Raw genomic sequence first — 15,011 nt, forward strand, 5'->3', positions numbered from 1 at the left:
TTCTTTGCTTTCCCCAACCCCTCCTACCTCCCCTTCCTCTTTGGACCTTTTCTTCCTATTTCACATTATCTATTATCCCTTTTGAACCGTATTTACACTTTCAGTTTCTCACACCAGAGAAATTATTTGGTATTTACACACGTGTGTCCTACTTATTTCAGAGTATTGCCTCAATGTGTATCTACTTAGCTATAAATGTCTCTAATTTCTCTTTATGGCTGAGTAGTACTCCATTTTATTTTTAAAAACCCCACATTTTCTTTATCCAGTCTCCAGATGATAGGCAATTGGGCTGTTGCCAAGAGTTAGCTATTATAAACTGTGCTGCATGAACATGGTTGCACATATATCACAGTGGTATGATTCTTTTCATTCTTTTGGGAAGATACCCAGCAGGGGAATAGCTGGGTCAAATGGGACTTCCAATCCTAGTTCTCTGAGGTGTCTCCATAATGATTAACACGGTGGTTGCACCACTCTGCACTCTCACCAGCAGTGGAGCAAGGTTCCTCTTTCCCCACAGCTCCGCTAGCATTTGTTATTGCTTGATTTCTTTTTTCTTTTTCTCTCTCTTTTTTTTTTTTTTGGTACTGGGGATCAAACTCGGGACCTTGGGCTCGTGAGGCAGGCGGTGGAACCTCTGAGCTAAATCCCTGGCCCCTGGTTGATTTCTTGATAGCAGCTATCCTTTCTGGGGTGAGGTGAAATCTCATTGTTCTCATTTGTGTCTCTTGAAAGACCAGTGATGTTGAATGTTTTTTCATATGTTTATTTGCCATTTTTACTTCTTTGTCTGAGAAATGTCTGTTCATTTCAGATGATTACTATAGGTTTAAGTCTTGATGCCAAGCAGAGTTAAGTTTGCCAACTTTGCTCCCCTTTTTCAAAACTGTTATGGTTAGTATAGCTCCGTTGGTTTTTCCAAATACATTTTAAAATCAATATGCCAATTTCTATAAGAAAGCCCGTTGGGATTTTGACTGGAATCTATAGATCTACAGATAAATTTATAGGCATATGCCATCTTAACAGCATTGAACTTTTCAATCAGTAAATATGAAATATTTCTCCATTCATATAATTTTCCTTAATTTCTCTTAGCAACGTTTGGAAGTTTTCAAACTTTTTTTTTGGTGATGCTAGGGATCCATGCTAGCTAGGCAAGCACTCTACCACTGAGATATAAGCATCCAACTCTCTTTATATATTTTTTAAAAAATCTTGCAACACTGCTACAAATTTACTCATCTGTTCAAACAGTGTTTTCATCAGTTCCTTAGAACCCTGTATATATGAACATATCATCTTCACATAAAGACTTCTTTTTCTTGTGTTGCACTGGCTAGGGCTTCTAAATTTTCTGAAAAATTCTGAATAGAGGTAGTAAAAGTGTACCTTTTTGTTTTGTTCCCAATATTAAGGGGAAAATGTTTAAAAATTAATCTTTAAGTGACTTTTTTTGGTAGAATTTTTTTGGTAGGGTCTCTTCATCAAGGTAAGTAAATCTCCTTTTACTTAGTAATGGAGAAGTTTTTATCAGAAATGGGTGCTGTATTTTGTCAAGTGCTTTTTCTGCATCTACAGAAATGATCTCAACCTTTTCTTCTATAAACTGTTAACATGGTAAATTACACTGGCTTATTTTCATGTATTAAATTTAAATCAATTTGTATTCCTAGGGTAAATCCCACTTGATCATGGAGTATTTTTATTTTTACGTATCACTGGAATTGATTTGCTAGATAAGGATTTTCTTGGGGAGGGGTACCAAGGATTGAACTTGGGTCTTTGTGCTTTTGAAGCAGGCGGTGTAACCATTGAGCTGGCCCAATAAGGATTTTTTGTTTCAGTACTGGGGATCAAACTCAAAGACTGTGCATTTGCATCAGATCGACACTATTTCTTCCTTAAGCATGACAGTATTCTAACAGTGAAGCCATTAGGTAGCAATTGGCATTTTCTTTGTGCGAAGTTCTTAATTTTTTGTATTGGAGATCGAACCCAGGGACTTTTGCACTGAGCCGCGTCCTCAATCCTCTTAAAATTTTATGACAGGATCTCCCTAGGCTGCTAAATTGCCCAGGCTGGGCTTGAAATTTAGCCTCTCTGAGTGCTGAGATTACAGGTGTGTACTACCACACTTAGTTTTTTTGTAGAAAGTTGATTATGAATAAAATATCCTTATTTCTTTTTTGTTTATTTTGTCACTTTTGTTAATCTGTATCTTTCAAGAAACTTGTCCCTTTTATCTAGGTTGTCAATTTTTTATTGGCAAAAAGTTGTTCATAATATTCTTCATTTTTTGCAGAGGGGAGGGTACTGGGGAATTGAACTCAGGTCCTTGTGCTTCTAAGGCAGGCAGCAAAACCACTGAGCTAAATCCCCGGCCCGATTCTTTACCATCGTTTTAAATGTCTGTAAGATTTGTAGTGATAAAAAACAAAAAAAGATCTGTAGTGATGTCCCTTCTTTCATTCTTGATATTTGCAATTTGTAGCCCAAGCTTTTGGTAAAGAAAGAGAACACTGCACATGTCTCAACACTCAGGAGGCTGAAGCAAGAGGATCACTGCAAGTTCGAGGGCAATTTAGGCTGCATAGTGAGTTTGAGGCCAACCTGGACTGCATAAAGAGACCCTATCTCCAATAAAAAAGAGACGGAGAGAACATTGAAGATAAAACTGAAGTCTCCTTCATCCCTAAGTCTATCCTCTTCCCTGTTATTCCCCTATATAATTTGTATTCTTCAGTAGTGTTAATTTCTGCTGCTCTCCTGGACCTCCTCTTCACTTACCATGTTTCCTGCTTCTGCAGCCAATCGGGCAGCGTAGCGAGCTATTAGCTGGTGTTCCTCATCCAGTCGATTAGGACTGTCCAGGACACTGCCGAAGAAATAAAAATTCAACAGGTGTCTATTAAACATCCCCAACTCTTGCTCCAATCTTACAAAAAACAAATAGGGAAAAAAGCTTGCAAATAAGAATGGTAACAAAAGAAATGAAGGCCTGGGTCATAGATACTGATGGTTTTGTGAGCAAAAAGGGAATTCAGAGAAAATGATGTGGCTGCACGTGTCGTTCCTCCCCAGCAGAACATCTCCCTGCTCTCACACCACTGAAGGGGATACTTTTAAAATGAAGGGCTGAGAGAAGACACAGCACCTACTAGGTCTAAGACAGGGATTTCTAACCAAATGTTTGGGGAAATTAATTAAGAAAACTACAGCATCGTGAAAATAGAAGGCCAAGGAATAGTATAATTAATACTAGCTGAACAAACGTGGGGAACCCTGCCCAGGGCTGGACAAACACACTGTGAGGCTGGAGAAGATTTCCCTTCTTTTATGAAGTTCGTTTACAATGACAGCCCCTTTTAGAGTGAACCAATTTTTTCCATTATTCTTTAACAAGAATGTCCACAGTTTAGAAACAGAAAGATCTGCTCAGATGGGAGGATGTGGCACCTGAGTGCAAGGAGGGGGCTTGAGTAGCAGGCTCACTCTATCCAGATGCCTGACTTCTTTACTCCAGCACGTTACATCAATCTGTTTATGCAGGTTAGGGCAGCCCTTCCTTGATTAACAGGGACTGTGGCTACATAATTCTCTCGAAATCTGGCAGAAGTTTTAGGACAATGGTGATGATGAGACTGACCAGAGATGGCTGTTGTGGATTGGCTCTACTTTAGCCCTAGGTTCCTAAAGTTTTCTAAAACCCTTGATTGGAATTTGGCAGTACGACAAGTAATATGTAAGAATTAAGTCCAATACTCACTAGATCTTGTTATAATGACTGAGGGGGATCTGGGAAGACTTTTTGTCTTTTTGGTTTATTGAGACAAGGTCTTGCTATGTAGTTCAGGCTGGCCTTGTACTTACTATGTAGTCTAGGCTGGCCCTGAACTCATGGTAATCCTCCTGCCTCAGCCTCCCGAGTGCTGGGATCACAGGCATGCGCCACCACGCCTGGTTGGGAAGACTGATTTAAAGATCTTTCTGAGCTTTTCTTGTATAGAATCCACTGTATTTTTTTTTCTAGATTAAAAATAAACTTTCTATGTTTTTATCGCTGTGGCGTTTTTCTAAGCTTAACTCAGTATTTTCTTTAGGATGGATTTTTTTAAAAAAATGGGCTTTAAGTTGCCTAGCTACAAAATCTATTACATTCTATGATTTTAGGTGTGCAAATGTGGGTTTCTAGCATATGTGACTGTCTGTTCCAATGATGACCTCGTACTGAGATTATGGTACCACACGTTAAGGGCCCTATGGTAAGAGCTGAATTTTAAGATTTATGCTGTGAAGTGTTTGTCTCAAACAAAATAATTATCTTTTAAATGAAAATAACAAAAATGAATAATTAACAAAACAAGTAGATGATATTATGGAAGGATTAGCATCCTATAAAGTGGGATGTAAATATGCTGACCTCTGTAAAGGCAAGGGACACAGTGAGTTCTGTGTAAAAGAGCTCCTTTGCCCGAACACACCCAGGGAAGGTCAATCTTATACGCCATTTACACACGTATGGACAACACGGCTGCTTTATCACTCTACTTTCTAGCCAGAAACTAGAATCTTGTGTTAATGAGACTTTTCACAGTAAGTAAAAATTATCTGAGGGCAATTAGAAAGGTTCCTTATTTTTCTGTTTGCCTTGACTTATATTTTTAGATTGGCCAGGAAATTTCTGACTTTTCCAAGGAAGTACAGAGTTCCATTCTTTAAACTATGACAAAGAGATGCAGCAATCGTCCCTCATGTTCTCTCAGGGCCACCTGGATCAGGCAGCCCTAGGCAATGGGACTTGACCTTTATCAAACCTACCATAAATTTTTGTGAGTTGAAATACTGGGTAGTAATCTCTGCCATGATTCTCCAGCTATTTTTACTATAGTAGCTTTAAATCACCTTGGACAACTACTCTTACTGTTAAAAAGTAATCTGTCCTGCCTAAGGTGAAACAACTACTTTCAGAGACCCAAAGGCGGGGACAGCGGGCAGAAACACTCCGAGGATGGGGAGATGCCCTCTGTGATGTAATTATCAGGCCCTTCCTCCCTGCTATACAATAGGCTATCAAGCCCACCTGGGAATCTGGAGGGCCACAGAATTCCTCTAGAAACTACAAGAGGGGTACGGAGTACAGTTTTAAACACAGTCCTTTTCGTATGTCATGTTTTCCCCATTCACTATTCCACTTTTATCATGGGGAGTAGGAATGAGCTCACATGACTTTCCCAAGGACATGCTATGGGAAAGACTAAGATCAAAATTTAAGGCTCTGGCTTGTGTTTTACATACACAGCAGTTGACAAATTACGTTTTCTCTCTCTCAAGAATCTCAAAGCAGGGCTTTCCAAGCTGTTTGGCACTATAACTCCTCTCTGCAGGTGTGCAAAAGGGAGAGATGACTTTAGGCTGACTGAACTGTATTTGTCATTGCTCTGGGAATGGTGGTGGTACGAACATGGAATGGATAGGAGGCCTTGGGTATGCCTGAGTATAACAGCATTTTGGTATCAACTTTTTAAAAAAATGGTTAATTCTGCTATAGTTAGTGGTTACTGAATCTATCCCAACCCATGAAGGGATCACTCAAAGCAAGTCATTATCACAGTAGTTTTCAAGATGAGAGAGGTAAGACTGTTATAATACATATAATTATAATAATATGAAGAGATAGATACAGTTTGTTAAGAAGCCTCTGAGGTGACAATGATCTGTTGAAAATCAGTGGTTTCAAGAATCAACAATGCTAGATTTCTGGTAAGAGACAAAGCATGGTACAGGTGCAATAGGGGTGATGGTATTGAAGCCCCCCCACATTACACAACTGATATCTATGGGTTAATCAGCCCTAAACTTTGAACGTTAATGAAAAGATTTCATTATTTAGGTAAGAATGAACAGGAAGAGGATGCATGAAATGCCTCTGTAAACACCATATCTTTGGAGCTCTCTATCTCTCAGAGGTGTACACAGTCTTCCAGTATAATCTGCAGAGACCAAACCTGACTTCAGAGGAGACTTTCTAATAACATGTTTAGGTAAGTGTTAGGCTTGGCAAGGACCCATCTCTTGTGGAAGCTAATGCTTCAGCAATTCTTTTAACAGTGCCATTCATAGCTGGTAGCTGTGCAAAAACACCTGCACTTGAGAGCTTCTCCCACTGGCAACCCCAGGAAACGCAGCTCTTGCTTCCCCCAATCAGCCCTGGCCACCCGCCTGGTGCTGCTGTGCTACCACTGACCGTGCACAGTGCTGCAGACGGGCCACATAGGAGGCTATCAGCGCATGCTCATCCGCCAAAGGACTGGGTATGTCCTGGCTATACTGTAACCTGGGAGTGACGGAAGCAGAGACAGCAAGTGTGACACAAACACATACAGAGGGAGAGATGAACATGGATTAAAATGAGCAAACTTAAAAATAGAAAAAATAATACGATAATGAAAACAATAAGAAAACCACAATGTAAAATGAAATACAGTTAGACCTTTGGGGATCTGTCCCACAATGCTTTGAACAAAAGCAGTCATTCAGAAGACACCTTTGGCTGATTGACACCATAGCCCTTGAGAAGGAGGAACCCTGCTTACCAGTCTTGTTCAGGTTCTGCACTCTGTGACAGATGCATTTTTTAGGGAAAGCTGTCTGGCAGATCACAGTGGATATATTTAATATTCCTAAATGACCCCTAATGTTACGTTTGTATAGTTTGTTCTACACTTAATGACTGTCAGTGTTATCTCATACTACCAGTATATACTTTCACTTCTATAGGAATACTATCTTTAGTATCAGTTTCTCTCCTAAACTGGGTACTTGAACCAAAGTTATTAGAATTATATCTAGTTATAAGACAGTACCGTGGGGCTCTCTCTTAAGTACAAGTCTAGTCTTTTAAAAACATTTTTACTACAGAAACATTAAAACTTCCATAAAACAGAGCAATCTAATGATCACCTCTCATGTATACATCACCAAATTTAAACAAGTATCAATCTTTCAATAATTTTGTTTATTCTTTTTCCTCATAGCTTTTTTGTGCAGAAAAAGGTGGCTAATGCAAACTCAAGGAAATTATTTCACTCAGGAATCCTTGAGCCAGTATGTCTATCAGGCAGTAAAAATATTTTACACCAAAAAAATTGACAGAAGTGCTTTTAATATCTCAGTTCATCTGAAAAATGCAATTTTATAAAAAAAAATCTTTTCCAGTTAAAATCAAGATCCAAATAAAGTTCCCATTTTGTATATGGTTGATATGTTCCTTTTATGCTTATATTTGATTAACACATTTCTATCTTTAATCCAAAGGGTCCTCTCTTTTCTCTGTTCATTTCATGACATTTATTTATAAATAAATCTGGTTACATTGTAGAATACCCTATATCCTGGATTTGATAGGCTGTTTCACATGGTGACCCTTAACTCGCTTCTCCATCCCCTGAGGTTAGATCTGGCTGCTGACTGAAGTTTTATTTTTGAGAAGTGGTAAGGATCAGTGTAGATAATATGTTGCACTTACAAATAAAAAAGGAAGCACATATTTGAATGGATTATAGATAATGATTAGTGGGTTCAGGAGTTATTGGTCCTATTTCTGTAGGAAGTCCCCATCAAGTTTTTACCTAATGCTTTTAGCATTTATTGATGAGTCTTGCTTAGATTCATTCTTTTGTTAGGGGTTGGAACATGTTAATTTTTCTAATTGTATTCTCCTTTCTGCAAGTGTCCATTTATGCAAATGTCTATTTGTTTTTCTTGAAATACTACTCATTCAAGGAAGATAAACAAAAGTTGATATCCTCCATTACTTAACAAAACTCAGAATGAATTAGCGATCTTCAACGGTTACCAAGAAATTTCTTTTTTATTACCACTGTGAACTCAGACTTTTATGTATCTGAGGTGGCCTGATCCATTTCTATCTCCCTTGCTATTAGAAGGTAGGGCCTGGTTGGAGGTGGGCCACTGGGGGTGTGACCTGGAACCTCGAATTCTTATCCGGGGTTCTTTTCTTTTCTCTATTTCCTGACTGCCATGGGTTGAGTACCTCTTCCTCCACCATAATCCTCTGCTATCCTATTTATGCCTCAGAACCAGATGATCAGGCTAAAACTCTTGAGCCTAAAATAAACCTCTTCTTGAAGTTGTGTCAGGTACTTTCAGTAACTATGACAACATATGACCCTCAACTTACAAATAGGTTTTGTTTCAGAAACTTGTTTTTCTGAAGCAGTTAATAGTCTCTAATTCAGAAGGTTTTCCTATAAAACAATAACTGTTCTATTTCTAAGATGTCAAATGTTGATTTGATTCATACAAGTAGGTGATTTTCATACCTAAGTTTTACTAGCACTTCTGATAAAAACTGGGCATTTCAAACAATGTATACAGCAACTAAGAGGTCCTGAAGCAAAACGCAACCACAGCTGCTGCCCTCTTGGTGCTAAACAGTCTTGTAAGAAAAGATATGACAACTCAAATAATGCAAAATTACAAATGTAGTAAGTGTTGGGAGAGAGGCAGTACCCTTTAAGAAGGCTTAACAGACTTTTACGCCATCAGGGAGACCAGTTCAATCAGGAGGAGCCACAGAGTTAAAAGAAGAGTGACAGTGGCATGAACATACTCTCCCCATGGGAGTCTACACAGCAGTTATTCCCTCAAGGCACCCCTGGCTCCAAACCATTGGTATGAAGACCAGAGCTGAGGACAGAAGGTCCTGATGGGACTGGTAAGGTCTGAAGCCCCACCTGTGAAAACAAACTTCTCCAGACTATCCGAACGAACTCCTTGGTCTCCGTAGATTCAGACTGTCTGAGACCAAGGCCTCGAAATCTGCACTTGAAACTGGTATGCATGTGCTGTAGGTATAGCTGGACACGTGAGAAGGTCTCCCCTAGGGGATATCTCACACTTTCAGCAGAATCCCTCGTGGAGTGGGCAAAGCTAAGTGGCACACCTGTGGGAACAGGCATCAAGAAGGAATTTGCATGGGGAAAGTAGGGACGAAGGGCAGGCAATGGGGTTGGTCAGAATCAGTACAATATGCTGTGGGCTGGGTGTGAGTGGCAGTTTGTAGCCACTGATTATAGAATTCCTTAGGAAGGCGGTAGATTATAGCAACTGAGGGCATGGGCTTGAGTTTTAACTACTTAACGGTTTACCCTGAGCATCACTCCGGCAGTGTGTTTATTATATACTATCCTGAGCATCATTTGGGCATGTGTCATTTCAACCAGTGGATTTTTTTTTAATGGTACTGGGGATCAAACTCAGGAACTTGGCACTTGCAAGGCAGGCAGTGGCACCACTAAGCTAAAATCCCCGGCCCGACCGTAGATTCTTATATTGAATAGATTTGATACAATTGTCATTTTTATATTTCCTGTTATATTATTTTTATAGCTATAAATCTTTTTTTTTGCTTTGTTTTGTTTTTTGGTACTGGGGATTGAACTTGGGGGTCCTTGTGCTTGTGAGGCAGGTGGCAGAACCACTGAGCTAAATCCCCAGCCCCTTGTTATATTATTTTTAAAAAATTAATTTAAAAATATGCAATTTTGGGTCATCCGATAAATTATTGGACTGGTAAGTAGCAAATCCACACTCTGATATTTACTGTCTGTACAACTTGGACAATGGCTTTTCTATGCCTTAACATATTTAAAAGAAAATAATAATATAAAATCTACTCCTTGCGATATTTACCTTATAGAGTATTAGGAGGATTATGTAAGCTAACGCCAATAAAGTATCTGGCCCATACACTATAGCAGTCATTATTAATGAGGTACTTGAGATCAATCAGACAATCTCAGTTCTCCCACCATACTTCCTCCCCTTCTGTTCCCCAGACTGACCAAGTGCAAATTAATGGTGTCACTGTTCACTTAGCCATCGGGCCAAAATCAGGCTTCTTATATCCAATCCATTAGCATATCCCTTCAGCTATATTTTCTTACCACTCCCACAGCTACCATAGCTTAAGGCAAAACTTACCACATCCCAGCTACTCCATCAGTCCCTTGACTGGTCTCCCAGTTTCCTCTCTACTCCACTATTAATTCTCCACAATCCACTGAGTGATCTTTGAGTAGTAAATCAGTGTTGGGATGATGAAATGTTCTAAAATTGATTGTGGTAATGGTACAACTGCATATACTAAAACCACCGAGCTGTGCACTTTGAATGGGTGAACTGTACAGTGTATGAATTACATCTTGAATCAAGGATCCTGACTAATAATGCTGAAACTGCTGAACAGTCTATTGGGACTGAACAAATATGTAAATGGATGTTGGATGACAGCAGTCGGGTTCTCACCAGTGGAGGGGGAATTTACACATAACCAGGGGAGAATGGTTTGAGGGAACCATGTGATACTGGATAAGAGCCGGGTACTTCAGTATAATAACGCATGTATAGTTCGATGTAAACACCAAAGAATAAATGTGCTGAGAAATGCATATATAGAAATACTGATTTGTATTGCTATTCTCCAATAAAAGGATCCAGGGATTCTTAAGAAGAGCCTAGAGCACATTGCAACACTAGGAAGTGAGCAAGTACGAAGAGGAGGAGCAGGAGGAATGTGAGGAGGAGGAGGAACAGCAAAGGGATACAAGAATCAACTTGAAAGAGAGATCCCAATAGCCAGAGACGAAACAATGAGTGACAAAATAAATAATGTAGTATTGTGCTATGATCCAAAGTAGAAAATAAATGTCTATGAGTCCAAACTGATAGAAATTAATGACTGCACCGGGTGTGGTGGTGACACCTGTAATCCCAGGACTTGGGAGGCTGAGGCAGGATTGCTGTGAGTTTGAGGCTGGCCTGGGCTACACAGTGAGTTCAAGACCAGCCTGAACTAGATAGTGAGACCCTGTCTCAGAAAACAAAACAAAAAACAAACAAAAGAAGACTGGATTAATAAATGGAAAATATATCCAGGCTGTAGATACTTCCTTCTGCAGGAGGCAGAGCTCGCCCTTCCTCTCCCTCCCAGTGGGAACTGTATTTGGCAACTTGCTTGCAAAGAAGAGAAAAGAAAATGAAGAAGCCCTATAAACACTATCTCAGATAGGCGAGCAAGGATACCACCATTAGCAAGAAGTCATGCTGATACTCTGGGATGATCAGGGCACTTCACTTCTGTGGTGTTCTCTAAAATCTACAACCCCAGGATCCAGTGCCTGCCTTGCAAGTGCAAGGACCTGAGTTTGACCCCTGGTACCAAAAACAACAAAACAAAAAACGAAAAGCAAACAACTCCAGTCTAAGCATTAGCAAGTCATATAAGGCTGGGTGTGGTGGCAGATGCCTGTACACCTGATCTTAGCCAAAAGGCCACGAAGCAATGGCAAATGCTTGTGATCCCAGTACTTGGGAGGCTGAGGCTAAGGGATAGCTTCAAGTTCAAGGCCAGCCTAGGCTACAGTGTGATTCGTGAACTATGCAGGGAGACCCTATCTCAAAAACAAACTCCCTCTTCAAAACAAAAACAAACAAAAGTCATGAAGGACATTCTATAAAATACCTGACCAGGACTGCTCAAAATTGTCAAGATCACGAAAAGTAAAAAGGATTAAGAATTGTCATAGATCAGAGAAGATAAAGGAGACATGATGAATAAATACACTGTGGTATCTTGGGACAGAAAAAGGACATCAATGGTAATTAGTGAAATAGCATGACTAAAGTCTGGTGGTTACTTAATGGTAATATATCATCGTTGGTTTCTTGTGTGACTTGTATCAAGGCAATGTAAGATGTTAATGTTAGAAAAAAGTGAGAGGGAGCCGGGCATGGTGGCACACGCCTGTGATCCCAGAACTTGGGAGGCTGAGGCAGGAGGATCGCTGTGAGTTCGAGACCAGCCTGGGCTACATAGTGAGTTGCAGGTCAGTCTCAACTACATAGTGAGAGCCTGTCTCAAAAAACAAAACAACAACAACAACAACAAAAGTGAGGGGTACAGTAAGTTCCCAACTTATGAATGAGTTCCTTTCCAGGAGAATGTTCACAAGTCAGATTCGTTTGTAAGTCTGACAAAGGAGTCTTATACACCTTTGACACAAACATACACTATAAAGCATAAAAAACCCAAACACACACACAAAAGTATTATACTCTATTGCATTGTACAGTAAGCACACAGCAGTCCAACTGTGACAATGTCTGGCAGCCATGTGAACTATTTCTGTGATTTATTCACATCTATGAATGCTGGTAATGTGAGGTCTGTTCATATATGTGAAAGTTCACAACTCGAATGTTCGTAAGTCAGGGACTTATTGTATATGGTAACTGTGTACTACCTTTTCAACTTTTCCTTAAATTTAAACTTATTCTAAAATAAAATTTATTTAATTAATATATTTTAAAAAATCAAATTCTATCCCTTACCATCACCTCATCCCTAGCTCTTTCTCCGAATCAGCTTCTTACTGCTGATCTTGCTGGTCAACAAGCCTCAGCCTCTTTACTCTCCCAGGGAAATATGCCATCCCATCCGAGCACCTTTATCCCTCCTGCTTTCTCGGCCTAGAATATTCTTCCTCAGATCCTGCATGGCCTCTTTCTCATCATAACATTCAGGTTCCTGGTCAAATATCACCTCTTCAAAATTTTTCTTTGACCATCCAATCTGAAGTCTAAAACTCTGTACCTCTTTCACTCTATTTTCTGTCTTTTCCACTAGAATGGCAGCTACATAAAAGCAGGGACTTAACTTTATGCAGATAAATCACCACCTACTAAAACAGTGCCTGGGACCTACTAGGTGCTCAATAAATACTTGCTGAATTAATAAATTATTCTAAAGATAAAGTAACTAATTACTCGTAAAGAGGTAATTATGTGTGAAGAGCTCACACAGTGACAGGGCCGGGCCCTGAACCCAGGCTTACCATGCTCATTCCACTGCATCAAGTTAAAACAACTCCAGACACACTCCGCCACCTCATCTTTGACAAAGGAGCCAAATACCCCCTCTGGAGGAAAGACAGCCTCTGTAATAAATGGTGCTGGAAAAAAGGTTTCAACTTGCCAAAGACTAAACTAAAATAGAAATGGATTAAAGATCTAAATATCAAAACAGAGACACTAAACCGGCTGGAAGAGAGGTTAGATAGAACTGTTGAAGACACTGGCATAGGAAAAGACTTTTATGAACAAAACCTCAGTTGCCCATGAACTAGCACAATCAACAAGTGGGATCTCTTCTTATTAAAAAGCTTTTGTACAGCAGGAGAAATGACCAACAGTGTGAAGAGACAACCCACAATGTGGGAAAAACTTTTCACCAGCTCTTCCTCAGACAAAGGTCTACTATCTAGAGTATATAAAGAACTTTAAAAAATCAGACCACCTCCCAAATTTAAAGACCCAATCCAAAAATGGGCACTGAAATGAACAGACACTTCTCAGACAAAGAAGTAGAAATAGCAAATAAACATGAAAAAAATGTTCAACATCACTGGTCATTTGAGATGCAAATGAAAACAACACTGAGATTCCACCTCACCCCAGAAAGAATGGCTGCCATCATGAAATCAACCAGTAACAAAAGCTGGCAGGGCTGTGGGAAAGAGGAAGATTGCTCCACTGCGGGTGGGAGTGCAGACTGGTGCAGCCACTGTGGAAATCAGTGTGGAGATAGCTCAGAGAACTAGGACTGGAGGCCCCATTTGACCCAGCTATCCCCCTGCTGGGTATCTTCCCAAAAGAATTAAAAAATCACACCACAGTGATATATGCATACCCATGTTTACAGTGGCACAGTTTGTAATAGCTAAAACTTGGAAGCAGCCCAATTGCCCCACAACTGGACACCAGATAAAGAAAATATGCAATTTTTTTCTAAAATGGAGTACTACTCAGCCATAAAGAATGAGAAACCAGAGACCATTTATAGCTAAATGGATGCACATTGAGCTATACTCACTCTTAAGTGAAATAAATAGGACGCATGTGTGTAAATACCAAATAATTTCTGTAGTGAGAAACAAAGTGTAAATAAGGACTAAAAGGTATAATAGATAATGTGAAATAAGAATAAATGGTGTGAAGGAGAAGAGGAAGCCGAGGGGTAGGGGAAAAGAAAGAAGGGAATGGAATTAATACAAGAAAAAGAAACAATGGAAACAAAGCCTTTGTATATAGGGAGGGGTGGAGGGGTTGAAGGGAGGGCAGGGGAATGGGGAAAAAATAAGAAGCAAGATGGATTATGTAAAGGTGCAAATTTCCAATGATGAATGCCATTCTATTGTATACCTTAAATATACCAATAAGATTTTTTAAATAATTTTTAAATAAAAAATAATTTTATGGTATATTTAAGGTATACAAAACAGTCACATTCATCACTGGGATCCTGTACCTTTATGTGACATATCTTGGTTATTTTTTCCCAATTTGTACCAATAAAATTAATTTTTAAAAAAGTTGAAAATTTAGTTGGCAACAGTGATAGGAACAAATGGATGTAGCAGCAGGAGAGAGGGCAGGGGAACTCCTGAACCTGAGTCATTTCGACAGGTGTGTCCTAGGCTGGCAGCTGGAGCACAGGATACAGCTAGTACTTTATGACTGGAACAGGGAACTGATGGACCTTTGGGTAATGTGCTATTTGGAGTAGAAGTCTGGATTGAATAAGCAAGTCAAGATGAGTTTTTCTCAGAGTTTCTCGACTTTTACATTTATAAAATAAATGAAAATACGGAATTTGGGATTATTACAAAGTACTGCTATAACAGAATGTAAGACAATGTTTTCCAGCTCTTTGATTCGTATTCAAACAAGAGCAATTTTAGCAACTACTGTTTTAAAGTGTTAGGCATTTAGGGACTGACCTCTGAAGAAAGCTAAAAGCATCAAAATGGCCTCTAATGTACTGCTGGAGCCTTGGAAGGACAATGATTTATTAATATTGTTTTTCTTGGTGGAAGTAGTCCTCCCAATTACTAATTATCAGCTGCTCTCTGAATAAGAGTGCC

General features: G+C 39.5%; 1 protein-coding gene across 8 annotated transcripts in view; it reads right to left on the minus strand.

The window, feature by feature from the left end:
* Dtnb (dystrobrevin beta) overlaps window positions 1-15,011 on the minus strand; it is a 340,951-nt gene that overhangs the window by 62,592 nt on the left and 263,348 nt on the right. For 6 of the 8 annotated variants that reach the window (XR_002024739.2, XM_010604846.3, XM_010604849.3 and 3 more), the window contains 2 exons: window positions 6,251-6,340; window positions 2,794-2,881 (listed from right to left, as the gene is read on the minus strand). Coding sequence is in view for 7 of the 8 variants with exons in the window: in XM_010604846.3 (XP_010603148.2) it covers window positions 2,794-2,881; window positions 6,251-6,340 (178 nt within the window). In the remaining variant the exon portion in view is untranslated. The remainder of the gene's footprint in view (window positions 1-2,793; window positions 2,882-6,250; window positions 6,341-15,011) is intronic. The other 2 variants (XM_010604850.3, XM_010604848.3) reach the window with 1 other exon arrangement.

This window comes from Fukomys damarensis, unplaced genomic scaffold (genome assembly GCF_012274545.1).
Source record: "Fukomys damarensis isolate Sample0158 unplaced genomic scaffold, DMR_v1.0_HiC HiC_scaffold_2, whole genome shotgun sequence".
NCBI lineage: Eukaryota > Metazoa > Chordata > Mammalia > Rodentia > Bathyergidae > Fukomys > Fukomys damarensis.